The sequence below is a fragment of the Acipenser ruthenus genome, chromosome 11 (assembly GCF_902713425.1).
Source record: "Acipenser ruthenus chromosome 11, fAciRut3.2 maternal haplotype, whole genome shotgun sequence".
Classification (NCBI taxonomy): Eukaryota; Metazoa; Chordata; class Actinopteri; order Acipenseriformes; family Acipenseridae; genus Acipenser; species Acipenser ruthenus.
Window position 1 is genome coordinate 42,667,251 of NC_081199.1, and position 23,626 is coordinate 42,690,876.

The following is a 23,626-nucleotide window of genomic DNA, read 5'->3' on the forward strand; positions in this document are numbered from 1 at the left end:
TGCTTTTTTGCTTTCTAAAAAATATGTTGAAAAGCTAAAATAAAAAATAAGTGTTAATAATTTGTTAAAATCACTTATTTTTTTGTGAAGAACTGGTTCTTTTTCACGCGAATCAATGTATACAGGCTTATTGGCAACCAATACAAGCGGTCTCTATCTTATCAAATGCACAATATAACCATAGGAAAAGCATGGTAACCCTGCAGAAGTGGGGGTGCGTCCCCTCCTGCAGTTTACAGTGCACACCCCTGAGCTGGGTCTGTTCACACTGCAGCCCCTCCTGCAGTTTACAGTGCACACCCCCGAGCTGGGTCTGTTCACACTGCAGCCCCTCCTGCAGTTTACAGTGCACACCCCTGAGCTGGGTCTGTTCACACTGCAGCCCCTCCTGCAGTTTACAGTGCACACCCCTGAGCTGGGGCTGTTCACACTGCAGCCCCTCCTGCAGTTTACAGTGCACACCCCCGAGCTGGGTCTGTTCACACTGCAGCCCCTCCTGCAGTTTACAGTGCACACCCCTGAGCTGGGTCTGTTCACACTGCAGCCCCTCCTGCAGTTTACAGTGCACACCCCTGAGCTGGGTCTGTTCACACTGCAGCCCCTCCTGCAGTTTACAGTGCACACCCCTGAGCTGGGTCTGTTCACACTGCAGCCCCTCCTGCAGTTTACAGTGCACACCCCTGAGCTGGGTCTGTTCACACTGCAGCCCCTCCTGCAGTTTACAGTGCACACCCCCGAGCTGGGTCTGTTCACACTGCAGCCCCTCCTGCAGTTTACAGTGCACACCCCTGAGCTGGGGCGGTTCACACTGCAGCCCCTCCTGCAGTTTACAGTGCACACCCCTGAGCTGGGTCTGTTCACACTGCAGCCCCTCCTGCAGTTTACAGTGCAGACCCCCGAGCTGGAGCTGTTCACACTGCAGCCCCTCCACTCTGGTTGATTTGATTAGGAGATTGGAAACAGTTTAAAGCCGGGAGGGGGCGGAGCTTGCTCTTCAGTGTGGAGCAGAGAGTGTGAGTGGAGCACTGAGAAGAACGGAGCATGGTTTTATTTTTCTTAAATACATGTACGGCCATAGAGTTTCCACAAGTTGAGAAATACAGATGCAGTCACTTATGTTTTGCGGATTTGAATGCTTTTTTTTCTTTTTATATTCAATGTGATTGGCATTGCACTTTATATAGTTTTCCTTCCATAATGAATTATATTCTCCTGATTTGTGGAGCTGAATTTGTGCCACATAAAAATGCGAGAAACATCATCAGTGTCATCGGTCTGTGGTTATTACACAGCCTCTATTGTTCATATACAGTTCTACAGTTATGCCCCAATACAGCGCTGTGAACACGTTTTTTTATTTTATTTATTTGTTCATTTTTATATAAATGTAGAGTGACCAATTTATTATTTGTATTTATTTTCCCCCAATTTGGACTGTCCAATTATGTTTTTTCTCCTCACCGCCACGAGTCCTCACACAGCACAGATGTTCTAAGGGCGTGTGAGAGTCCTCCGATCTCACAAGCCTAAAGCCAGAATTGCTTTTACACCGAGCAATCCAGAGCAGAGGTGGGCGGGCTACCTATCCCGGAGATCAGTCCTGCCTCTTATCCACTCTGAATGTGCTCGGTGTCTGGCCAGAAGGGTTCGCTGTTGCGCGATAAGGAGAAGCAATCCCTGCTGGTTTCCCCCCCCCCCCCCCACCTCAGGGTCCCCAGCAAAATTCAGCCTCTTTGCACAGCTTGGATGTGAACTGGCGCCGTCCAAGCTGTGTGACTCATCCTGCGCTCCCAACGGCAGCGCTTTAACAGGATGAGCCATCCGGGGACCCGCTAATTTTCTGCACTCTTAAGGGTGGTTCGTACACTGCAGGGTGGCAAGACTCAATCGTGTTCGTGGGTTGCTTTGAGCTGCCTATGACTGAGATATTAGGGTACAAATAAGCCTAGTGTAAAGATAATTTGGTACGAATCCTATGTAAAGTTTGAAATAGGTGAGTACACTGTACATAACATCGTAGGAACATTTACGCATTTTTTTAGTACCAATCAATAATAAGTAGAAAGTGTCTTCGAATTTAGATAACTTCTCTGAGCACTTTATGAAGGCTTTTTTCTTTACTGATCATAGCTGGGATTTTTTCCTTTTTACTTGAGTCAAGCTATATGTACATTACAGCTTTTCATCTGCAATCGGCAACACAATAGGGGAAAAAATGGCTAGTTTATTTAGAATCACAAGCAGTGGAGTGGAATAGAAGAAAGAGCGGAGCGGAGGATATTATGAGCGGTCGGTGTAATTTTGGCTCCGCTCCGCTCATGTTCTCTGGTGTGGAGCAGCGTTGCAGACTCCTGTGGTTGCTGTGCAAATCCATAGCAGCGGTTGCTACAGTACAGAACAGTAGCAATGTTTGTCGACTTGCATTGATGGAGCTATTACCTGATTTCATCTTGCAGTGTGCTTTATTGATCCATGCAGGGCACACATTTATGAAACGCATAAACCAGGTGTTTTAATTTCATAAACTAAATCCAGGATTACTGTCTTCTGTGATACAATACAATGGCAGAACAAACAAAGTACTGCAATGACATGCAAACAATAGGTAGTGATGTATGCAAAGCATTTCGGTAATCGGCCCACACTAAACCAGATTAGCCAACAGCAATTGATGATGATAGCATCTGTGAGGCCATAGAGAGGAGTATGAACAGCATGTAGACTGCTTCATTGAGACTGCCTTTTTATCTTGGCAGTAGAAACATTTTCTAGCAGTGTTGGCTCTAATGGACACATACTTGATCTCGTTTCTTATCATATACTCCTCTTCATCTGAACTCCCACTAGTCCTTGATGCAGTTCAGATGAAATCAGTGAATACAGTAAGGTTTTGTAAGACGAATAACTTAATACACTGTGTGCTGTCCATAATATACCCCAAAGGCAAATAAAAACTTAATTAAGCCTGTGATTTTTATCACCGATCATGCCAGCAGTCCAGGGTGGATTTGGAACAGTAATTCACATCTATATAACCCAAGTGTGGTTTCCTTCACCCCTTCCCTGCTCACAGGATCAAGTATCTGAATCCCCAGGTTGTCATGAGAGCCTGATAGTCAAGCAGAGAGTGCACAGTACTGAGGCTCGCAATCCCCAGGTTGTCAGAGCCTGATAGTCAAGCAGAGGGTGCACAGTACTAAATGAGGCTCACAATCCCCAGGTTGCCAATAAAATACTGTGTCAATGATGTAATTACATTATAAACAGGATAAGAATGTAACAAATGAGGATGACATTTAGAGTGAATCTAATTACCAATGTGTGGGGCATTTCATCGTAAACGAAGATCTTTCTGAAAGCATCAGTGACGTACTCCTCCACTATGACTGTAAATACAAAGTTAGAGTGCATGGTAACACCTTGACCAAAATCACCTGTATGCAATTTCAATTTTTTCTAAAAAAAAAAACAAGTTTGGCATTTATGCAGACAGACAGATGTCTCCACATACCCCCCCCCCCCCCCCCTTCTGTTACTCAATAGCCCTCACGTTTCTGAAGTTTCATCACAGTTGGAATTGCATTATGTAAGCAGTGTGACATGCATACAGACAGACAGATAGGCTGCATGCATGCATACACCACCGCATTCTGATAGCATGTGGTCAAAAATGTCCTCGGCAAGTTTCATCACAATTAGGCTTGGAGGCCCTTCTTGGAAACCAGCGTGCAAGCAAGCACTGACCATTGTAGTGACCGCTGTAGTCGTGGATTTTATATTTTAGTTTTTCTTGCGCTGTTTGAATGGAGTAAACGTCTAAGTCCAGTGGACGGGGTCTGAAGGAAAAAGCTTGATCGGTATCATGCTTAAGGCATCAGTTAAGTTTAGTCCAGAGTTTATACATGACGGGAGGATCTATGCTAGTTGCTTGGCTTTGGTTACGATCCAAGTGTTTCTTTTGTGCTTAATGAATTTTTTTTTTTTTTTTTTGGTTGTTTGTTTCAGGAGATATGTCCAAGATGGAGGTGAAAACGTCACTTCTCGACAATATGATTGGGCTGGGGGACATGGTGTTACTGGAGCCCCTCACTGAAGAATCTTTCATAGAGAACCTGAGGAAACGATTCGACCACAACGAGATATATGTGAGTTACATTTTGGCACAGTAATTTTTAGTACATTTCACCGGCAAGGTGTGGCAAAAAAACAGGAATTCACGGAAAGGTGTCCAAATCATGTAGTTTTAGCTACATCAACATACACAAGAGCTTTTAAATAGTACACCAAAACCAATAATATAAAGACTATTGCTTTTGACTGCTGACAAGTTTAAATGTTACTTTAGAGTACAAAACTTACAGTTCACAATTCAGACCGACATTTCTGGTTTAAGTCGAGGATTACGTTGTCTACAGTCTTACAAAGTGCGTTGTTTTTTGGAAAGCCGTACAGCCTTAACAGATCGTAAAACCTTTCATCTGTCACTCTAAAATACCTAAAATATCTCTCACTGTAACATACCTGCATCGCTCTAAATAATGTTTGAAATTCTCCCTTTCGGGTTCTCTGTTGCTTGAGAGGACGGAAGTACCAATGACTTTATTTTAATCATCTTGTATAGAGGTATAAAATGAGCACATCTACTTAAATGTAAATATATCCAATTTTGCAAATGCAGTCTGTATTTAAAGTATTGTAGCGTGCACGGGAGAAGGCAGCAGCAATGCTGGTAGGTGACGTAATCACACACGAAGACATAAGCCTGATATACGCTCCTTGCACAGAAGTGCTGTATGAACTAGGCTTTAACAGAGTTTCCCACGATTCTGAAACAAACAGCATGTTGTAAAGAAAGCCTCCAAGTTGGTAAACTTCTGCTCTCCGATACATTTGTTCTTCTGTCAGAAAACAGCTCGCTCACAATTTATTTTGCATTTTAGCTGTCACCGATTTTACCTGCTCGCTCGGCTATCTCATTCGCTGACCTAAGCTACACGTAAATGCTGTGTGCCTACACAACCAAGTAATTTACATATACTTGCAGATTTGTATTTTCAATTCAATTCTAGATGAAACAAAGGCATGCATTAGCCTCTTGGCATCAGATACGGAAGTAATTGGTCTAAGTTTGGCTATATTTCTCAAATGGTAAAAAGATACCTTAGTAACTTCCCTTATGAGAGTCTCCAAATGATGGATCAGGATCAGAGATGACCACCAATTTCTAGTTTAAAGTTTTGATGAGCCACTGCAAGGGTCGAGCTCATGTAACATTTCCTTTTAGTTGGTTCTGGGGTCCCCCTAGTATAACCTGTGTTTTAGTTGAATTCAACATTAGAAAATTGAGACATCCAATGATTGATGTCTGTAAGACAAGTAGCCAATAAAAAAAACCTGTTTGCTTTGACGTGATCGCAACTAGAAGTAAATACTACTGTGTAAGGATCATAGAAAAGAACAGACATAAAAAAATCAAGGGAAGTTAATGCAAGTACTGTACAAAGCTTGCTGATTGTATGCTATTATATAGTATCTATTAGTGGAGTTGGGCATTGTTTCCCTTCATAATGACAATAATATTTTATCTGTAAACATGCAACCAACATTTTAAAAAAGTAAATAAAATAAATGCACCGGTAGAGGACAAGTTTTTTTTTTTTTAGAAATGTTTTAGAAAGTGTCTTTGCTACAAATATACTTAAAGAATGTAGCCTGTACTGTAGCTGTTTTAAGTATCAGAAAAAGCAGGCTGTCTTTGTTCAGACGTAAGTCCCCATAACAGCAACCGCAGCTTAAGAGCAACATAGCAAAGGGCACCGCTATGTTGCTACTAATGCACGTCTACTCTGTGTGTGTGTGTGCCTCTTGCCTGTTGAAGAGACAAAAAGCCTATTGTCCTCCTTCCCTAAAGGTTCTGTCACCCCCAGGCAACACTTACACATGGAGAAGTAGCAAGTCAACAAGATGCTTACTTTTGTTTCCCTGTGAAAGAGGAGGCTTTATGTGAAAGTGTTTTTAGAAGAAAACATTGATTTAGTGATACAAAATATAATAATAATAACAAAGTGGTCTGGGATGCCAAGAGGCAAGGCATTCCCTGTTACACAATTCACATTATCTCGGACTAGACAGAGGCATCAGAACAATTAGGGAAATGAATACAGAGGCGTGATATCTTTTCAAAGGTAATTTTTGTTTAACATTGGTTAGAAAGGTGGATTTACATGTTAATTGGCACATACATCCAGGCTATTCCGTGTCATGCACAAAATGTGTTGATTGACTCGACATTTATAGGCATCCTTGAAAAACTGGTTTGTAACAAGGAGAGATCCGACCAGTCTTGTTTTCTGAGATCAACCTACAGACCGTTTTTTGTTTTAACGGTATCTGATGTTTTTATCAAACGGCCTGATATGTGAGTAAATGCCATCCAAGAATGCATCGTCTAGAGACTTTAAGCAATTTAAAGAAAACCAGTGGATTGAGGTCTTATCAGCTTGCTAGTTTGGATGCGCAGTATATTGGACACTCCTTCCCTGGGTTAGATCCATATGGAACCTTTGCCAGCAGTAAATCAGCAAGGAACTCTGGGAGTCTTTCCACTAGTGCAGATTGCCATCAGGTCACATGGGTAACCAAGTTTGAAAATAAGCTATTGAGCCAATAGCTGGGAGCTAATGATGCAAGTCCTGCTGCAGTGTTTGTTTTGATAAAGCTTGGGACTGGCCATTGAATCCTGGCAGCTTGCAAACATGTGCTGAAAACGCAGACTGAAGCAGATATGGATTTGCTTGAAGTGATCCGAATGGGGAGCAGGATGTTGTGACAGATCTTGCGTCAGACGGAATTATCAACATGATGGAGCCTCTGCTGCTGGGGGACCACAGGCTGGTACAGTACAGGAGCTCATCAGAGACACCAGCAGAACAGAAGACTGTGCGTTTCACTGCCGGCATGTTAACAATGCTCCCATTTACTCCACAGTTTCCTCATTTGGTTTCTTTGACCCCCTCCTCACTCTTGTTTCATGGCTGAGTGGGGTTTCCAGTCCCCTGGTTCCTTGTCTGTATTTTCAACCCTTTTCAACAACAGTCCTTTCTTATCGCCACTGCAACCAATTGACATCTGCTATTAAACAGATGGTAATGCTTATAAAAACATAGTAAAATTATTATAAATGCGGTAATCTCATCTCAAATGCTTGGACATTACGCGAAGTCTGAAAAGCATGTGTTCCCATTTTCCCTCTCTCTCTCTTTTTTAAACACTTCCAGTATTTTGAGTTTTGGGAGGCAATAACTGTGCTGCCGAGTGCCGCAACCTGTCCTAAAAACTATTAAATACAGCTTTGTTCTTCCCATTTGGATTCCTATATCTATCAGCCCCAAAGCCAAGCTCCGATCACAGGATTCCCACAGAAGTCCCCCCCTGAATTCTTGACATTATTTTTTGTTGTGCTGGGCTAGCATTCATTTCATTGCTTACAGGTCTTCACGTTTGAGAAGCCTCTGGCAGTGCTGCACAGCACCATAGCCCAGCCCTTTCACCAGGGCTGCTTCTTTCAGTGGAGCGTTCATGTGAAGAAAATAGCAATTGGAGAGCTTAAAATTGCATCTTATGATGTTTGCTTTCGGTAGGACCAAGTAATGAGTTACAGTGCCTATAGTAAGTATTCACCCCCCCTTGGACATTTTCACAGTTTGTTGTTACAACCTGAAATCTTGATGAATTTAAATGGAATTTTTTTCCTCAAAATGTGCAAGGGGGGTGAATACTTACTATAGGTACTGTATATTGACATTTTTGTATGTGGTGAAAATGAACAACGGGTAGAAAAAGCAAAAACTCTGGAGTGTTAGACCGTGAAGGTTACTGTAACACACAATTACTTTTGCAAGCAAGGCTTCGAATGGTAGAAGCTATGATCTGTGTGTGCAGTGAACTTAAGTCTTTTAACATCTTAAAGTTGACTGTTAACCCAGGACAGAGGGTAGAAGATACTTCACACAGAGAGGTGTTGGTATGGAATGGAATTACTTAGCCATGCTGTTGATGCTGAATCATTGGTATCCTATGAGATCAACCAGTTACTCTGCTGGCTGCCTCCTAGTTGGTCATTTTTCTTGTGTTCTAATGTGTTTAAGTGAACCCTAACTAATCTGTCCTCCTCTTTGTCACCACAGACCTACATTGGCAGTGTGGTGATATCCATCAACCCCTATAGATCTCTGCCCATCTACACTCCCGATAAGGTGGAGGAGTACCGCAACAGGAACTTCTATGAGCTCAGCCCTCACATGTAAGTGCAAAACACCTTGCATTACTCTTCGGTTTTGTGTGTTTCTTATTATTATTTTGGAGGGGTTCAGCATTCACAGCTGAATCATTTTGGAAAAGAATCCTATCCAAAACATATGCAATAGCAATAAAAAAGAACCCGAACTGGCCCACAAGATAATGTGTGCAAAGCATGACGAATGATCCTGATAATTACATCATGATTTTTATTACCAGTAGATAATTGGCCAGTGCGATCTGAGACAATGGAAACAGTCCGAGCTCCAGGCTTCACTGGGGTTCTCTGCCTCACCTTGGAGCTTGGAGTGCAGTTTATGAGGAGTGATGACGAGAGCTGCTCTCGGTGGCAGATGTGTCCAGCTGGGTGTTTTGGCTCTCTATTATAAAGAGGATGTTGGTGTTTTTCCTCTATTGTGTTCTTTTATTGGAAGCCAGGGAGCCAGCCCTGACGTCACCGTCCATGCATGCTATTCTCCTCTTAAACCCTGGGATGCTGTCAGTCTCTCTTAAAAAGCAGGGGTCAATTCTCTGAGCTTTCCGGTGAACTCCAGCAGCTGCTGTTCTCGTTATTATAGCAGGGACTCAGAGGGGTGAGTTTGTATGTGAGAGTTGGGGGTGGGGGAGCTTCAGCAGTTTGTGATGCAAGTCAACAGGGCATCTGTGCAACCACATTCAGTCAATGGAACTGATCATGATTTTACTTCATTGATATGCTGGATCTATGAAGTGCTTGTATAGTAATGTACAGCATGAGCTGTCTGTTTCTTCTTCTGTGTGTAAATGTGTGTTGATAAAAAAAAACACAGATCTGCATACAAGCACACCTATTTCCAAAGATGCATGAAGACATTTTTTGTTGTTGCCAAAAACCTGTTGTAATGTTTTACCGATGTCTGCGTTAACAAGTATTCGATAGATAAACATTTTAATAATCGGCACCCACACACATGCAGATCAACAGTATTTGAACCTGTGACCTATTGCTCAGAATAGGCTACTACCTACACAGTAGTGTTCTTTTTTCCTGAATATTTATTGTAGAAATGCTTTGCCTCTAAAGCCAGATTTAAGGGCAGTGTTGCTGGTTTAAAAAGTTTATATAAACCTGTTTTTGTTGCAGTTCATTACCCCTGTGTTGCCAAGGAAGCTTGCTATAATAGCTGCCATTTAGTGGTTCCACCTGCCAGGAATTAGTGTAAAGCTTACAGGAGTTATGTGTTTAACAACGAAGCAATTAAACCTTTCAATTATGAACTGTTGAATTTGAGCCAAATCTAAGCATTCATTTTGCATGGTATGTGTTTAATTATTTGTAAGCATATACTTTTATCCATACTTTGCATACATTTTAAACTTGACAGATATGTCATGATTGTGTGCGTGTGTTAACCATGCACCATCTATTTTAAATGGCTAACTAAAAACTTGAATTATATCATATCTTTTTAAATATGTTTTAAAATGTAAACATGGTTCTTAGTTTGTATTGTTGGGTTATTGAGCTTGTATGAGGTCATCCTCATTGATATGATTCAGAAAACATGGGCACTGGGTTAGCTGAATTACATTGAAGCAGTAACTAAGCAGTAAATGCTTTGCTCTGAAGCCATTTTAATATCTGTGAGGTCGTTTGTAGTGCATGAACAGGAGAAGTTCAAGCAGATATTTAACTTGGTAAATGTGTACACAGTGCTCATCCAAATACATAAATAACTACTTGCATTTCTTCACAGCCATTTCATTTATTAGTGATGCAAGTTATTGTTCATAGAGTCGAAGTTTACATTTTTTATATATTTTTAGCTATTGAAAAACCCAGGTCTCTTAAAGGCTTTAGTTATATTGCTATGGCTGTATGAGAACGTTAATGCTGTTCTTGTCTAACATCACAACCATACACCTAACAATGCAGCTGGCAGGGAACTGGCAATAGCAAGGCATTTAAAATGATCTGTCAGGCATTCATTAGTTTCAGGTGTGTTTTTAGATATTTGAGTCAATTGATAATGCTGTTGGCAGATGTATTATCAATACAGAGTACAGTAGGCAGGTACAAGGGTACTATCAATATACAGTACAGTGGGCATGTACAAGGGTACTATCAATATAGTATACAGTGGGCATGTACAAGGGTACTATCAATATAGTATACAGTGGGTAAACTGGCTGCGAGCTTCCTTCACCCCAATCATGAGCCAATCATCCTGAGCAGATATCCACAGGAGACTGTGTTGAAGCCAGCAGTTAAAGGAATAAATATACTTTATTCTGCCAGCAAAAAGGCAGCGTGCCCTGTGATGTCACGTGCTGCACAAATCCACAGCCCGTGCCCTGTGATGTCACGTGCTGCACAAATCCACAGCCCGTGGCAGACGGTCTCTAATGTGTGTCCACGTTGACAGTTGCAGGTTGTGGCACAAGCTCACAGGTGCAGAGCAGCCCATCGCATAGACGCATGAGGTCATTGACCTGGTGGACTTGACGTTGGGAAGTTGGCTGAAAGAGACGGCTGTGTTGTTGCTACACCGATGGGTTTGCTCTTGATATTTCAATTGAGAAACTTTGCATCGCTCTGGTTTTAGGGGTGAAGCACAGAGCACACCAGCCAGCTGCTTCTCCAACTGGATACTGATATTACATCACAGTACCCTAGGAGGGGAAGTCCTGTCAAATCATTAAAAAAATTTTATATATATATATATATATATATATATATATATATATATATATATATATATATATATATATATATATATATATATATATATATATTAATTTATAATTGCAGTACTGTAGTTTTATACCTTATTAACATTTTTTAAAACAGAAGACTAACCTCTGACCTTTGTACACAGTAAACAAACACCAGGAACTGATTTCTTAACAAGTCTCGGAAGATCAAAGGTCAGTGGGGTTGTTTGCGACAGTGAAGGTTCTGTGCAGATAGTGATCTGCTGTTTGAGCTGGCCAGTCAGGATCTGGAAGAGAGGCACCAAGTGATAAGATTACAATGCAGATACAGCAGTGTGGTACTGTTCTACTTTGGGACAAAGGTCTTGGCCCAAGTTTACAAACCTGGGGGCTGGAGCTAAAATGTGTTGGACTTTTGTCATGTTTTTGAAGCCAGAAGGACACTTCCATTTGGTGCATTGTCAGTAAAGGTCAGGAATAAGATTTGGTTGATTTTTTCAACACTCATTCAGGGTTGAGGTCAATTCCTGTTTTCAATTCCAATTACTTTTGTTGTGTTTTATTTTAGTTCCAGTATATGCAGTTGTTTCACATCAGGGTGTTTTCAATGCTTTTAGGCTGTGTTGCTTTATATTTATAAGAGGGTTGTTTTGAATCCCTGTAATTACTGTTTTTGTTTGGTACTTGCCATAGAATTACATTTTTTGTATGTATTTATTTTTTTGTCCTTGTAAAGCATTTGGAAATAACAAGGTTACATTGAAACAGTGTACCGTCAATGTTACTCTAATTACCGGCCTATATCAAACTTGGATCAAACTTGGAGCGGGTGGTTGCCTCCCAGCTGCAGGCACATCTAGCTGCAAGTCACGTCAGGTTTCAGACCATTTCAAAGCACTGAGACCGCTCTTGTTCGTGTCTTAAGTTATCTTTTATTGACTTGTGATGCAGATTCCTGTTCCTCCATGGATTTTGTTGGATTTGTCCGCAGCTTTGCACACCGTGGACCATCAGATTCTGTTAAATCGCCTGGAATCAGATGCATTTGTTACTGGTGCTGTTTTAAACTGGTTCCGGTCCTATCGCAAAGGTTGTGGCCATTATGTTTCTGTTGGAGACAAACTAAGCTGATCCCTGGAGCCAGCATTACACTTCAGCCATCAACACCAGGCAAAAGGAAAGCTACGTCCTTAGTTGGTGCTTATCTTGGCGAGAGACAAGTTCAAATCAGCATGAAGTTTTAACATCTACACTCATGTAATGGAAATCTGTTTGGGGTTGTTCATCCTATATTGCTAAGTTGACCTCTGCAGTACCCCAGGAATCTGTCTTGGGCCCTATTCTCTTTCTGATCTATATGCTACCAATGGGGGAATTGAAGCAGAATAGAGGTGTTGGTTTTCATATGTATGCTGATGATATCCAGCTATGCATTTCTGTTAAATCTCAATCATCTGGAGCTTTCTCAGTGCTTTCAGAGTGTCTGTCTGATACCCAAAACTGGAGGAGACATAACTTTTTACAATTAAATGTTAACAGAACGGAGGCTATGTGTGTCGGATCTAAAATATCTTTAAAATTCTGCTGTCACAGTATTGTGACTTTGGGCAGTTGTTGTCTCGATTTTAAGATGCTTGATGAGGAATCTGGGTGTTGACTTTTGATCCAGAATTGCGCTTTGATGCGCATATTCGATCTGTCTCCAAAAATTATTTTATCTTAGAAATATTGCTCGTGTTCGTCCATACTTAGACACAACTGCAGCAGAATTCTTAATCCATGCTTTTGTTACATCGAGGTTGGATTACTGCAATGCTCTTTTTGCCGGGCTTCCAAAAACTACTGTAGCCAAGCTTCAATTGATTCCAAACTCTGCGGCTAGAATCCTGACATGTACTAGGTTGCGACGTCACAGAACCCCCGTTCTGTTAGGTCTCCATTGGCTCCATGTAACTCAAATAATAGAGTATCTGCTAACTTCTAAGCCTCTGCGTGGCCTGGCACCTTCCTATTTGTCTGAATTTATACAGCGTTATGTCCAAAATCGAGCACTGCGCTCTGTTGACGCTTACCTACTTTGTGTACCTTCTTTTCGGTCAGTTACTTTTGGTGCCTGCTCCTTTTGATGTCTGTCTCCTAAACTTTGTAGCTTTTTTTGTTCGATTTTAAGATATTTTCTTGTTTTTAAGCAGAATGAACTCAGAGATGGACACGACTTGTTTGTCATGATGTAATTCTTTCAGCTTGTTTGAGAGCCCTCAAGCTAGCTAGACCTCATGTTGTCGAGCACTCCCCCCCCCCCCCCCCCCCCCCCAGTCCAGTTCAGTCGATGCCAGCTCTTGATGTTGTGTGCCTGAGGCAATTGGTGGCTGGCTGTGTTGACAATAAAAGTACTGGGGCAGTGTCACAACTAGCAGCGCTGTGCTGAAGGCCTGGCTGTTTCTGTTGTGAAATCAGACAACTTAAACAAGGGAGGGCCGTGGCAGTTGCCTGAAGGTAGATTAGACTGTGTGAGGGGAGGGGGGTAGGATTGAGGTCAGTAGTTTTTGTTGGTGATCCTGATAAAGTTCAGAATTCATTGCTTTTGTTTTTCAATTTAACAAGACTCGAGCAGTTGATCTCTTTCGCCCCCCCGCCCCCGCCCTCGCCCTCCTTTGGTAGACTGAAAGCCACATGTGTTACACATGTATTGCCTTTCCCATTCGTATGTCATCGCTTAACCTTTCAACCAATCGCAGCATGTTGCTGTTTTTGCTGATGCATTACCGGTTCCAGAGGCAAGTCCAATTTAAACTGTAGCCACACCAGATGAAAGCTGCCACAGTTACGACTGTGCTCATGCTGATGGTATTTTCAGTCAGCTTTTCTTCCCTCTAGGCGGAAGTGCCGTTAGTGACTTTAGCTGCCTCTTTAAATGACTTCTGCAGTCAGAGTTTTTTTAATCATTTTTGTCAGCGCTGACTCGCACAGAATGTTTGATGCAGAAGTGAAGATTCGGTCCATGTCCCATTCAGTCCATCTACACCACGCAGATTGTGGGTGATGAACAGATCTGTGGAAGTGACACAAGTAAATAAAGCTGTCCCAGTCGGTGTGGAAGCTGCAATAAACATACTCTTATCTGACTGTTGTGCTGTAGCTTTGGTCCTAGACTGGCTCAAGTGATTTGAAGTAACGGGTAAAACTTTTTTTTTTTTAGTAGTTTGTTTTAATATTCATTTTTTTCTGTATAGTTACATATTCATATTTGCGCCCCCGGCTGATTCTGCTTTAAATTCAGAAGCCTTTTGTCTTTCTGAGAATAGCTGACATAATGAAAGATAATTGACTAGAAATAAGAGCAGAATACTCAGCAGTGATAATTGATGGAGGCTAATCTACACAGACCACACAGCTACAGTGTGTGTGTGTATATGTGTGTATATATATATATATATATATATATATATATAACAAACAAAAAGACAATTTACAGACACAGCTACAGTCATTAATAACACTGTCCAAAATGACCAATTGCTTTGGCTAATAAACATGGGAAACAGTTAAGATGCCGGTGTAAATATTTTGTAAGCAAATGTACATTTAAAAACATAGCAGTGTTCAGTTTACAGTTCAGCTACAGTGTGCAAATATGACCTCAGGGAGCAAAAAGCTAAGCAGGATAATTCCATGGCATTATAGTGTGTTCACAGTGTTGCAGACCCTCGTAGCTCTCCCCGCCTGCGCTGATTTACTCTGCTTCTCCTATCTGGTGCAGTCTGTCTGTGTCTGCCGGCAGTCCCCAGAGTGCAGGTCAGGTTACAGAGTGACTGACAGCCTGCTGAAAAAGAGCAGAACATCAAAGATCATTCCATGGGGACAGAGCGACGCAAGTGTTTCAGCCTCGCTGTTTGTTTCAAATCTGTGCCGAGGCTCCAGTGGGTAGTGAGAAATGCCATTCTTCAACCATCTGAATTGCATGGTACATTGAGCAGGGCACTCGCTGAAACGTTTGTCCACCTGACTTTGTTTCTTATCATTTTTACCTTTTTAGAATTCCGGTTGAGCCTTTGGTGCTGTGGGTGATTTATTACACAGCAATGAACTTCGTAGTTAACCTGCATAAAACCTGTTAAACTCCACACATTGTTTTGTTTGAGCAGTCGCCATAAAACGTCCTCTGTGCAACTACACTGTTTGCATTAGTTGCTATGGTTGTGTCCTGAGTGGGTGGGGAGTTATAAAAGTTCCCAGCTACATGATTTTGTGCTAAGGGGCCTCTGCAAGTGGAGCAAGGTGCTTTTTTAATGTAGACATGATATTTGTGCATCATCCCAACTAGAATTATACCAATCAAAGCTTTGCTCAAATAATACAGTAATATGGGATAGGCTGCTGGTGGTGACCTTGAGAGAAGATGAGACACAACAGTGAGATCTGGGGTCCAGGCGCTGCTTTACAGACGACCAGTCTCAATTACTGTAGGTACTGTGCAGGGAATGTGGGTGAAATAACCCTACCGTTTTAATAAAGCTTAACCAGAATTCTAATTTATCTATCAGCAAATTACATAAAGGCATCGTATCACATTTCAGATCATCTTGATAGAAGAAAGTTGTGTGAAACCAAAAGAATATGCCATTAGTGCGCACAGTATTGCCAAACTGTGGTTGGGTGGTTAAATCCCTCCTAACTATGTAATATCCTCTCATTTCTAAATATATCCATTGATTTTTACAGTACTGTTCTATGCTATTGTTGTTAGCTTGTACAAGTAAGCCAAATTATTTTTATTTTTTTGTCTGGTACAAATGATGTCGAGGTCGGCCTGTAGATAAAATTCTTGTAAATACATGTCAAGTAGTTTAGTGTTTGGGGGTGGATTGGTCGAGACGCCTCGCTGTTGAAGGAACATGCTGAGCTATGGAAAACGGCAGCACAGCCTCCAGTATCTGGAGGTTTTGTAAGAGGATGTGTGCATTCCCCTGTGATTTTTCAGTTCATTTTAGGCAGCTCAGCTTGCCAGATCCCATTTCAGGTTTTTTTTTTTTTTTTTTTTTTTTTTTTCTTGGATTTCCTGGAAGCAGGATATTTGGTAGAAAAGGTTACTTTCCGATCTGTTAATAATTCCGAGCTGGATTCACCACAGGGTATAACGGTAGGCTTGTGCAATCCCCAAATTTGTTGAGTGGGTGAGAGAGAGAGAGAGGTTGTTTTCTAGGGTTAATCCAGCATCTTGAGTGGTTTTATTGCAAGTACTCAAATGCTGTGTTTTTGACCAGAGTTCAGTTCCAGTTGCCAGCCATATATATGTAGTGTGAGAGATAGTGCTCCCCCTTTTTATAATGCTGTAGTTGGGAGCCGTGCCCGTACCGCCTTATAACCTGGACTGCCTTATAAAGGGGGAGCACTGTGTGTGTGTATATATATATATATATATATATAATATATATATATATATATATATATTTGGAATAAAACGGCTACAAAATATATGGATGAGTTCTGAACTGTTGTCTGCTTCATACATTGTGAGCCCTTGCTAACTGAGTTCCGTGGTCTAAAATGTAACTGTACAGTAGAGACTGGACCCTGCGTTTAAAGGTCAGATTCAGCCGTGGCTCCGCTGTGATTCCATGTACACCACAGCTCTGTGAGCTCGTATTAAACAGGCAGATAACTTCTCTTCAGTGCTCTTTCCCAATCTGTCCCGAAGTCCTTGATCGACTGTTTATTTAAATGTATTAATCTTAGCAGACTTCATACCCTTCTGATAAGCAGTGGAATGTATAGGGTGCAGGAATGGATTGGATGCATTGTATTGAGCTGTAATGAGACACACCTCAAACATTACCGACTTTGAACTTAAATAAATGGGTTACTTCTGAGAACACCAAAGTAGATGAAAGAGTGTCTCATCTTTGTTTCCTCTTGGGCTCAGTAATGTCCACGTTACACATTAATCTAATATGTGCTTTATTGCAGGCGAGTAGTGCAAAGTGTCACTTTATTTCAGAAATCATAAATGTCCATGTGGCCAGGTTTACTTGGAAGGAGTGCCTCTGACTATTGAAACCCAGAACACTGTTGAACCTCAGTCTTGTTCGCCTTGGATTGCTATTTTCCTGTTTTAGAACGCTAGCCACTTTATGATCCCAAATAATATCCTGATTCAATCTGTGTTGCCTGAGCAGTTGGCATGACTGAGACATGCTGCTTATTTTATAGAACAGAAGGTAGGGAACCCTCTTACACAGAGTTATAAATGCAGGGAATGGCCTACCAGGTGACATAGTAGAATCTGAAACACTGGGAGCACAGGAGTGCTTTTAAATTAGATGCCCCAATTGGGGAGACTGGTGTGCTAACAAGGGAATGGCTGAATGGCCTTTTCTCATTCTCAAAAGTTTTCTTATGTTCTTATTTTAGCTTTTTTGCTATTGTTGTTATTGGCTATATTGTTGTTTTAACTGGGGATTATGTAAGCCACTGACTATAAAACTATAAATGAGATGTTGCATCATGTCACTTTATGTACTGATATGATTGAATAGATGCATTGAAAACCATGCCGTCCCATTGCAGTATTTTAGAAAAAACACTGCTGTTTAGATAAGATAAAGCAGTTTGAATGTTATACAAGTTTATAACAGCAGTTTCAATTGAGTAGCATTGCCTGATCTTTTAATAAAAGGAGTTGTGATGAGTATGAGGTCATGGAGCAGGAGATTGCTGTAAAACACTGTAGACTGTGGAGATCACCTTGTATACAAGATAGTCTCCGCACCCCAATGCACCCACCATGGACAAGGCAGCTCTAGGGGGACAGACCAAGGTTTACATCTTACAGGTAGAATGACAAGGCTTTATAAAATGGTATTCATTCACCCATGTGTCATTCGTGTTTTCATTTCCTGTCATGTTTCTGTTTGTCAACACATCATTGAAATTTACTTTTAAAAAGTTTAAGCCCAGCTAAGTTTATAGCCACAAGTTATGCTGAATTACATTTTAACTAGTCTTCAGTATCGGAAACAAGAATTGGAAACCAAATAACCTGGGTAAGAGAGTCATGTATTTAATCCATTCCCATTCTACCTTTCAAAGTAAAGTTCTACAGATGGCTCTGCATGAAGCAGGGCTCAGAAAGGAATCCGCTGTAAAATAAATGCCAAATGCTCAAGTCCAGTCAGGTGTGTGTTTAATTTTTTATAATTGTTTCCTTTACTTTTAATCTTGATAAAGTCTGTATTTTTATATGTAATTTTACTGAATTAAATTGAGTGTTAATTTAGTTCACAATAGCTCACATAGTCAAAAGGCACAATACAGCAATTGCTAAATTATTTTCCAAGACCATATCCAATTTTAACCAAGAGATTTATGATCCTAAACTACAACCCTCCGTGATTTGGTAAATGGTCTCTGATTGCCCTTTAAATATGTCTTAAAATAGGGTACGTTTTTTTTTCTAATTCTCTTGGATATGGTTTGAGGTATTCCAAGTGCCAGCCTATAGCAGTACTGGGAAATGTGTGTGTGGATTGATCCATTCCTGCACAGTCTAGAATGAGCTCCCCAATCTGTTTCCTGTCATTTTACAATGCAGAGAAAACAATGATTAAAAAACAATAATAATTTGGCACTGCAACTGAACAAATCACCTGGCCCTCGTGTCCCAAACCTAGCTAAAAGCTTATTGGCAGTCTTGAGGGCTACAGTGATCCTGTCTGTAGTCTGAACATGTAATTGCAAAGGGTTCGCAGTCAGGCTGCAGAGGTCAAGCTTTCTGTTTTTAAAGTGCATGACGCAAGCAAGGCGTGCAGCCCTCCATGGAAGAGTGATTGTACCTCCTTTATTCAAAGCGAGCCGGTTGTTTAAGACATCCTGATCTTATTTTGAGCTCAAAAGAGGAAGCGCGCCCTGGTCAAAAAATAGAAACAGCTTCAGTCCTTGGAGGGAACGCAAGATGCACCAAGCAGAATTATTATAGAATGGGGAATGTAAGTCACATATCCGGAGAGCAGGATTAGAAGCAGCAGCAGCAGCAGGGCCTGGGGGGCTCCTCATCTGTTTCCTTGGATTGTTGTAACATGGGAGCTCTTAGTGGGGACTTTCCTCCAAGTCTGTGTTCAGACAGTCAGTAGACTTCACTCTAGTGCAGTGGAGACACTTCTTCTCTATTCAGGGATACTATATTTAGTGAGCAAGTAGTCGGAGTGAAGTTATCTGGCAACAAACTCCCCATCCCTAGTTGTACTGCTTTCTTAGAAAAATGATAGTTATTCCCACATGTTGCAGCTTTGATCTTTAATAACAGGCTTGCCTGATTTATTTAAAGACGGCAATGCTTGTGAGAGAGCGTACAGGGATGTAAGCAGGGCTGCTCTTGCTCTTTGTGTGCAGTACAGTATGTTTGATATTTCAAATGCATGCCCTGAAAGCTGTTTAAAACACAGAGCCTCGTTTATAAAGTGCCCTTCCCTATGCAGAGTGGGAAGCAGAGCTATTTAAATTGTCTTTAAAAAGCATGCCGCTGTTTAGATGCATGCTGGTTTCTGGAGATCCCATACATTTACAATTATGACTTCCTGCACAGAAATAACATTTGCTGATCTATCCTATATCTGTTATTAGTTGAGGCTCAGAGAAATTACTCGTAATGAAGGAAAAAAAATCAACCCCGCTCTGCCCAAAATCTCTTTCCAAGTCGGGACGTGTGGGTTAGAAAAGTGCAGAGCTTTGCTTTAATAGCCATGCTAGTGGTTTAATTTCTGAACTGTCAAAAAAAACAAAAAACCCTGCTCCACTACTAAGGGGAGAGCTGCTTTTAGGCAGGGTGTGCCCAGACGAGAGGTACTGCCGGCCCGGTTTGAGATTGGACACTTCTATGTTTTGAGACTGCTCATGATTATAATTGTGGCCTGGGAGCACCTACCCCTCTAATTGTGTTCACATTGACTTGCGCGTGCTCCACAGACAATCCTGCAGAACTGTAATTCACCCGCGCTGGCACGGCATCAGCCAACAGTCCTTCTCTACTGAGACACTCCCAAAAACAGAGAGAGCAGAGCATCTACCTCAAGCAAGCCACAGAAAACAGAAGCATAGAGACAGACAGATAGACAACTCCATCCTTCTGGGCTGCTCTGTACAGACCTCGAGACGATTGGTGCTTTGCAGCACAGATCTTTTTGTTTTCCGATAGGCTGCGGTATAGGCATTTGATCGTGACCAATAAAGTTAAGCCATGATATCCTACAGTCATTTTGGTGTTGCTTACAACTGGATACACAGGTCTGCTGGAATAGTAATGTGCCACATCCTTTATGAAAGAAATTGCGTTGTATTCAAAATCCATGACGTATAGTTTTTGTTCCGGTTTGTTTCATATTTTAACTCTTTCCGCACCAGGTATCTTTTGAAAAAGGGCACCACTGCTAAAACGAATTAATTAGTCGGTGACTTGTATAGAAATACTGTAATATAATACTAAATGATATAGGGGAAATCAAAGACTGGGGACAGGTAAGTGGTCTGCTGTTTTGAGTTGAGTTAAAGACCTTCAAGATCTCCAAGGGCTGCAGTGTAGTTAGGTGTCACCTAGATGGATTATTCGTCTCTTATTTGTTCTTGTACAATTTTCTACTGAAGTAAAATAAATTACAAAGCAATTGCAATATTAACTATTTCAATGCGTTTAATAACGAATGTAGATTTTGCTGGAAATGTTTATATACTGTAGATTATAGGCAATAACTAGTTTGCAAAAGGGTTATCAACTACTGTGTGTACTGTACATGCACTCAATGATTTGTATTTACAGTCAGGTGAACCTGTACACAGGGAAATATATAATTTCCATAATATGTACCATAATAGACTTGTGTGTACACATTCTCTCAATACTGAGTCCTGTGTGTGGCGTCACTGTGCTTCTGTTTGATTTGTGAAGTCTGTTCCGGTCCAGGTAGAACAGTCACACAGTACCTTCTTTACACAGAGCCCCACACGCACGGTGAGGCTTGGGTGCAATTAAACCCTGTTTCAATGATCTGGAGCAGCATACTGCACAGTGTTTTATTAGTGGGACGACAACCTGCACTTTGTGTTTACCAGAAGGACTGCCTGTTGTGTCTAGTGTTGTTTTTGTAACTTTGTTTACTGTAACTCATTTTAGTAAATGTATGTTTTTGTTTAAAACGCGGTTGATCAAAGCTTACCTCCTGACTGCTTAGCAAAGTCAACGATGATGTAACAAACTCAAAGAGGTGATGATTATATACTGTGTGTGTCTATAAACCATTGTCTTTGGTTAAACAGTGCTTAGAATAGATTTCTATCCCTCTCTAAAATGGTAGAAAAGGATTTAATGAACAAACATGATTTGGTAAATCAAAACAGGCTTTAAAAACCCTTAACGTTTAGTGAATATGGTGGCGGAATTTGCACTGAAATAAACAATGAGCATGAACACGCGGCTTGCTTCTGAATAAGAAGGCTGTGAACTGCATAGAAAATAAACAGTATGGGAACGCTCCGACGGACAGTCCTTATATACAGAACCAATTCCTGTTTAAGCTTCCTGGCTGATTCTCACAGCTTCACAGGTTAGCCCTGCCAGCGTTGGATATCCCAACTCCTTTTGACTTATCCCTGTGTAAATATTTATAACCCAGGGAAGATATCTTAGCTCTTTGTGAAAGCTGTTTTCACTTGTGAAATACAATCCTGCTGCATTATCTCCATGCACAGCTTCTTTTTCACTGTGAGCTGGCTCTTCACACCGCTGCTGACTCTAGTTAATGTTGAAGAGTGCCGACTCCATGCGAGGCATGCCACAGGACTGGGATCACACAGCTCTGTGCTTCACTCTTCTCACATGGCTAACCCATAATCGCAAACCCAGAGCTCCCGTCCACCGGGCATTTGAGCTGATTTAGCTTTTAAAGATACATGGAGTAGAAGGTTGTCTCCCCTGGATATCTAGGCGATGTTCTGTTATTGAGATCCATCTCTTCTAGATGAGCCCCAGTTTCTGAAGACTACGTTCAGTTGGGTTATTCTATTTTAAAGGAGTGGTTAAAAAAATAAAATGCATCCAACACCGTACACAGCGCTTTAACCACAAAAAAGAGTTCTCCAAAATAAATAATGCTTTTAATGCAAGCCAAAGATCAAAGCCGGAAGTGAACTCTCACTCTTTCATAACCAGGTCTTGCTTTTTGCTGTTTTGCAGTTACGCCTTGGCAGATGAAGCCTACCGATCTTTACGGGACCAGGACAAGGACCAGTGTATCCTCATCACAGGAGAGAGCGGCGCCGGGAAGACAGGTAACCTGACTGATCTGCTTGTGTATTACACTGCAGCAGCTTAACAGGTAACCTTACTGATCTGCTTGTGTATTACACTGCAGCAGCTTAACAGGTAACCTGACTGATCTGCTTGTGTATTACACTGCAGCAGCCTTACAGGTAACCTGACTGATCTGCTTGTGTATTAATGGGTAAAACAGAGCAAGTTGCTTTTTTGAAGTGAAGTCCTTCATACATTTTGCCCAGGGTGTGCACTTCAAAAAAAATTCTACACACAAAAATGTATGCTACTTATCGGGTTTACCCAATATAGTGTGGCAGACGGACAGGCATGATCAGAGTATAAGAATCCCCATGTTTTAAATGGGGACCCTGAAAACCATGTTGTCCTGAGTGTAGGAGATTAAAATGCATGATTAGAGTCAAACGAAATGTTGCATGGACCCAGACATGCTTTCAATCACTCGACAACACCCACAGTACAGAAATGTTCATTAATGATCAACAAAATGAGAATACTTTAAAAAAATGATGTAATGCGGGTACATTTGTATCTCGGAGAAGCTGGAGAGAAACAGGAAATTAAAACAAGGTAAAGGCAATCATCCAAATATAGCTGAAGCACGGATAACGTCATAGAATGTCTGTACAGCACTGAGACACTGAAGTTTAAAAAAACCCAACAGTGCTGCTGAACCCCATATTCTTTAACATTAGCATCACAAGGGTATCCATGTATTATAAAAAATAATAGAGTTGCAGTGAGTTACAGGAAAACAACTCCATCTCGGGTTTTTGTGACCGTTTTTATAAATTACACAACATTTGGTCTCAAAATACTACTGTATTTTAAAGCTGACTTACATTTTCTAAATAAATGTCGTATGCCAGCGTGTGGAGCCTTGAATAAACATTTTTACATTTACCGCTAAGAAACAATATTTTATTTAGAACTTGATGTGATTTCTATTGTCATACTCCCCATTCATTCATCCAAGCTGCTTGAATGATCTGCCAAGTGCTTCTCTGGGTCGCAGCTGACTTGCAAACTGGTGACATCACCACCAGGAAGTCTCTCTCTCTCTCTCTCTCTCTCTCTCTCTCTCTCTCTCTCTCTCTCTCTGTCTTCTCTCTCTCTCTCTCTCTCTCTCTGTCTTCTCTCTCTCTCTCTCTCTCTGTCTCTCTCTCTCTCTAATTTGCTGCCTCAGTAGCTCCTATTGGCAGTCCTATTCCCAAAAACAATACTTTGGAGGAATTGCAAGGGCTCATAGAGCACTTCCCCTCTATCTGAGTAAAGCCAAACTACCATAGGAGCCAAACTATAAAAGCAAGTGTA

At 41.3% G+C, this 23,626-nt stretch overlaps 1 protein-coding gene across 6 annotated transcripts in view; it reads left to right on the plus strand.

Annotated features, from left to right (window-relative positions):
• The window catches only part of LOC117426436 (unconventional myosin-Ib-like), a 71,997-nt gene that overhangs the window by 10,088 nt on the left and 38,283 nt on the right, over positions 1 to 23,626 (plus strand). For all 6 annotated transcript variants that reach the window (XM_034043993.3, XM_059034049.1, XM_059034048.1 and 3 more), the window contains exons 2-4: positions 4,006 to 4,145; positions 8,187 to 8,302; positions 22,214 to 22,308. In XM_034043993.3, the coding sequence (XP_033899884.3) occupies positions 4,011 to 4,145; positions 8,187 to 8,302; positions 22,214 to 22,308 (346 nt within the window). In that variant the 5' untranslated portion in view covers positions 4,006 to 4,010. The remainder of the gene's footprint in view (positions 1 to 4,005; positions 4,146 to 8,186; positions 8,303 to 22,213; positions 22,309 to 23,626) is intronic.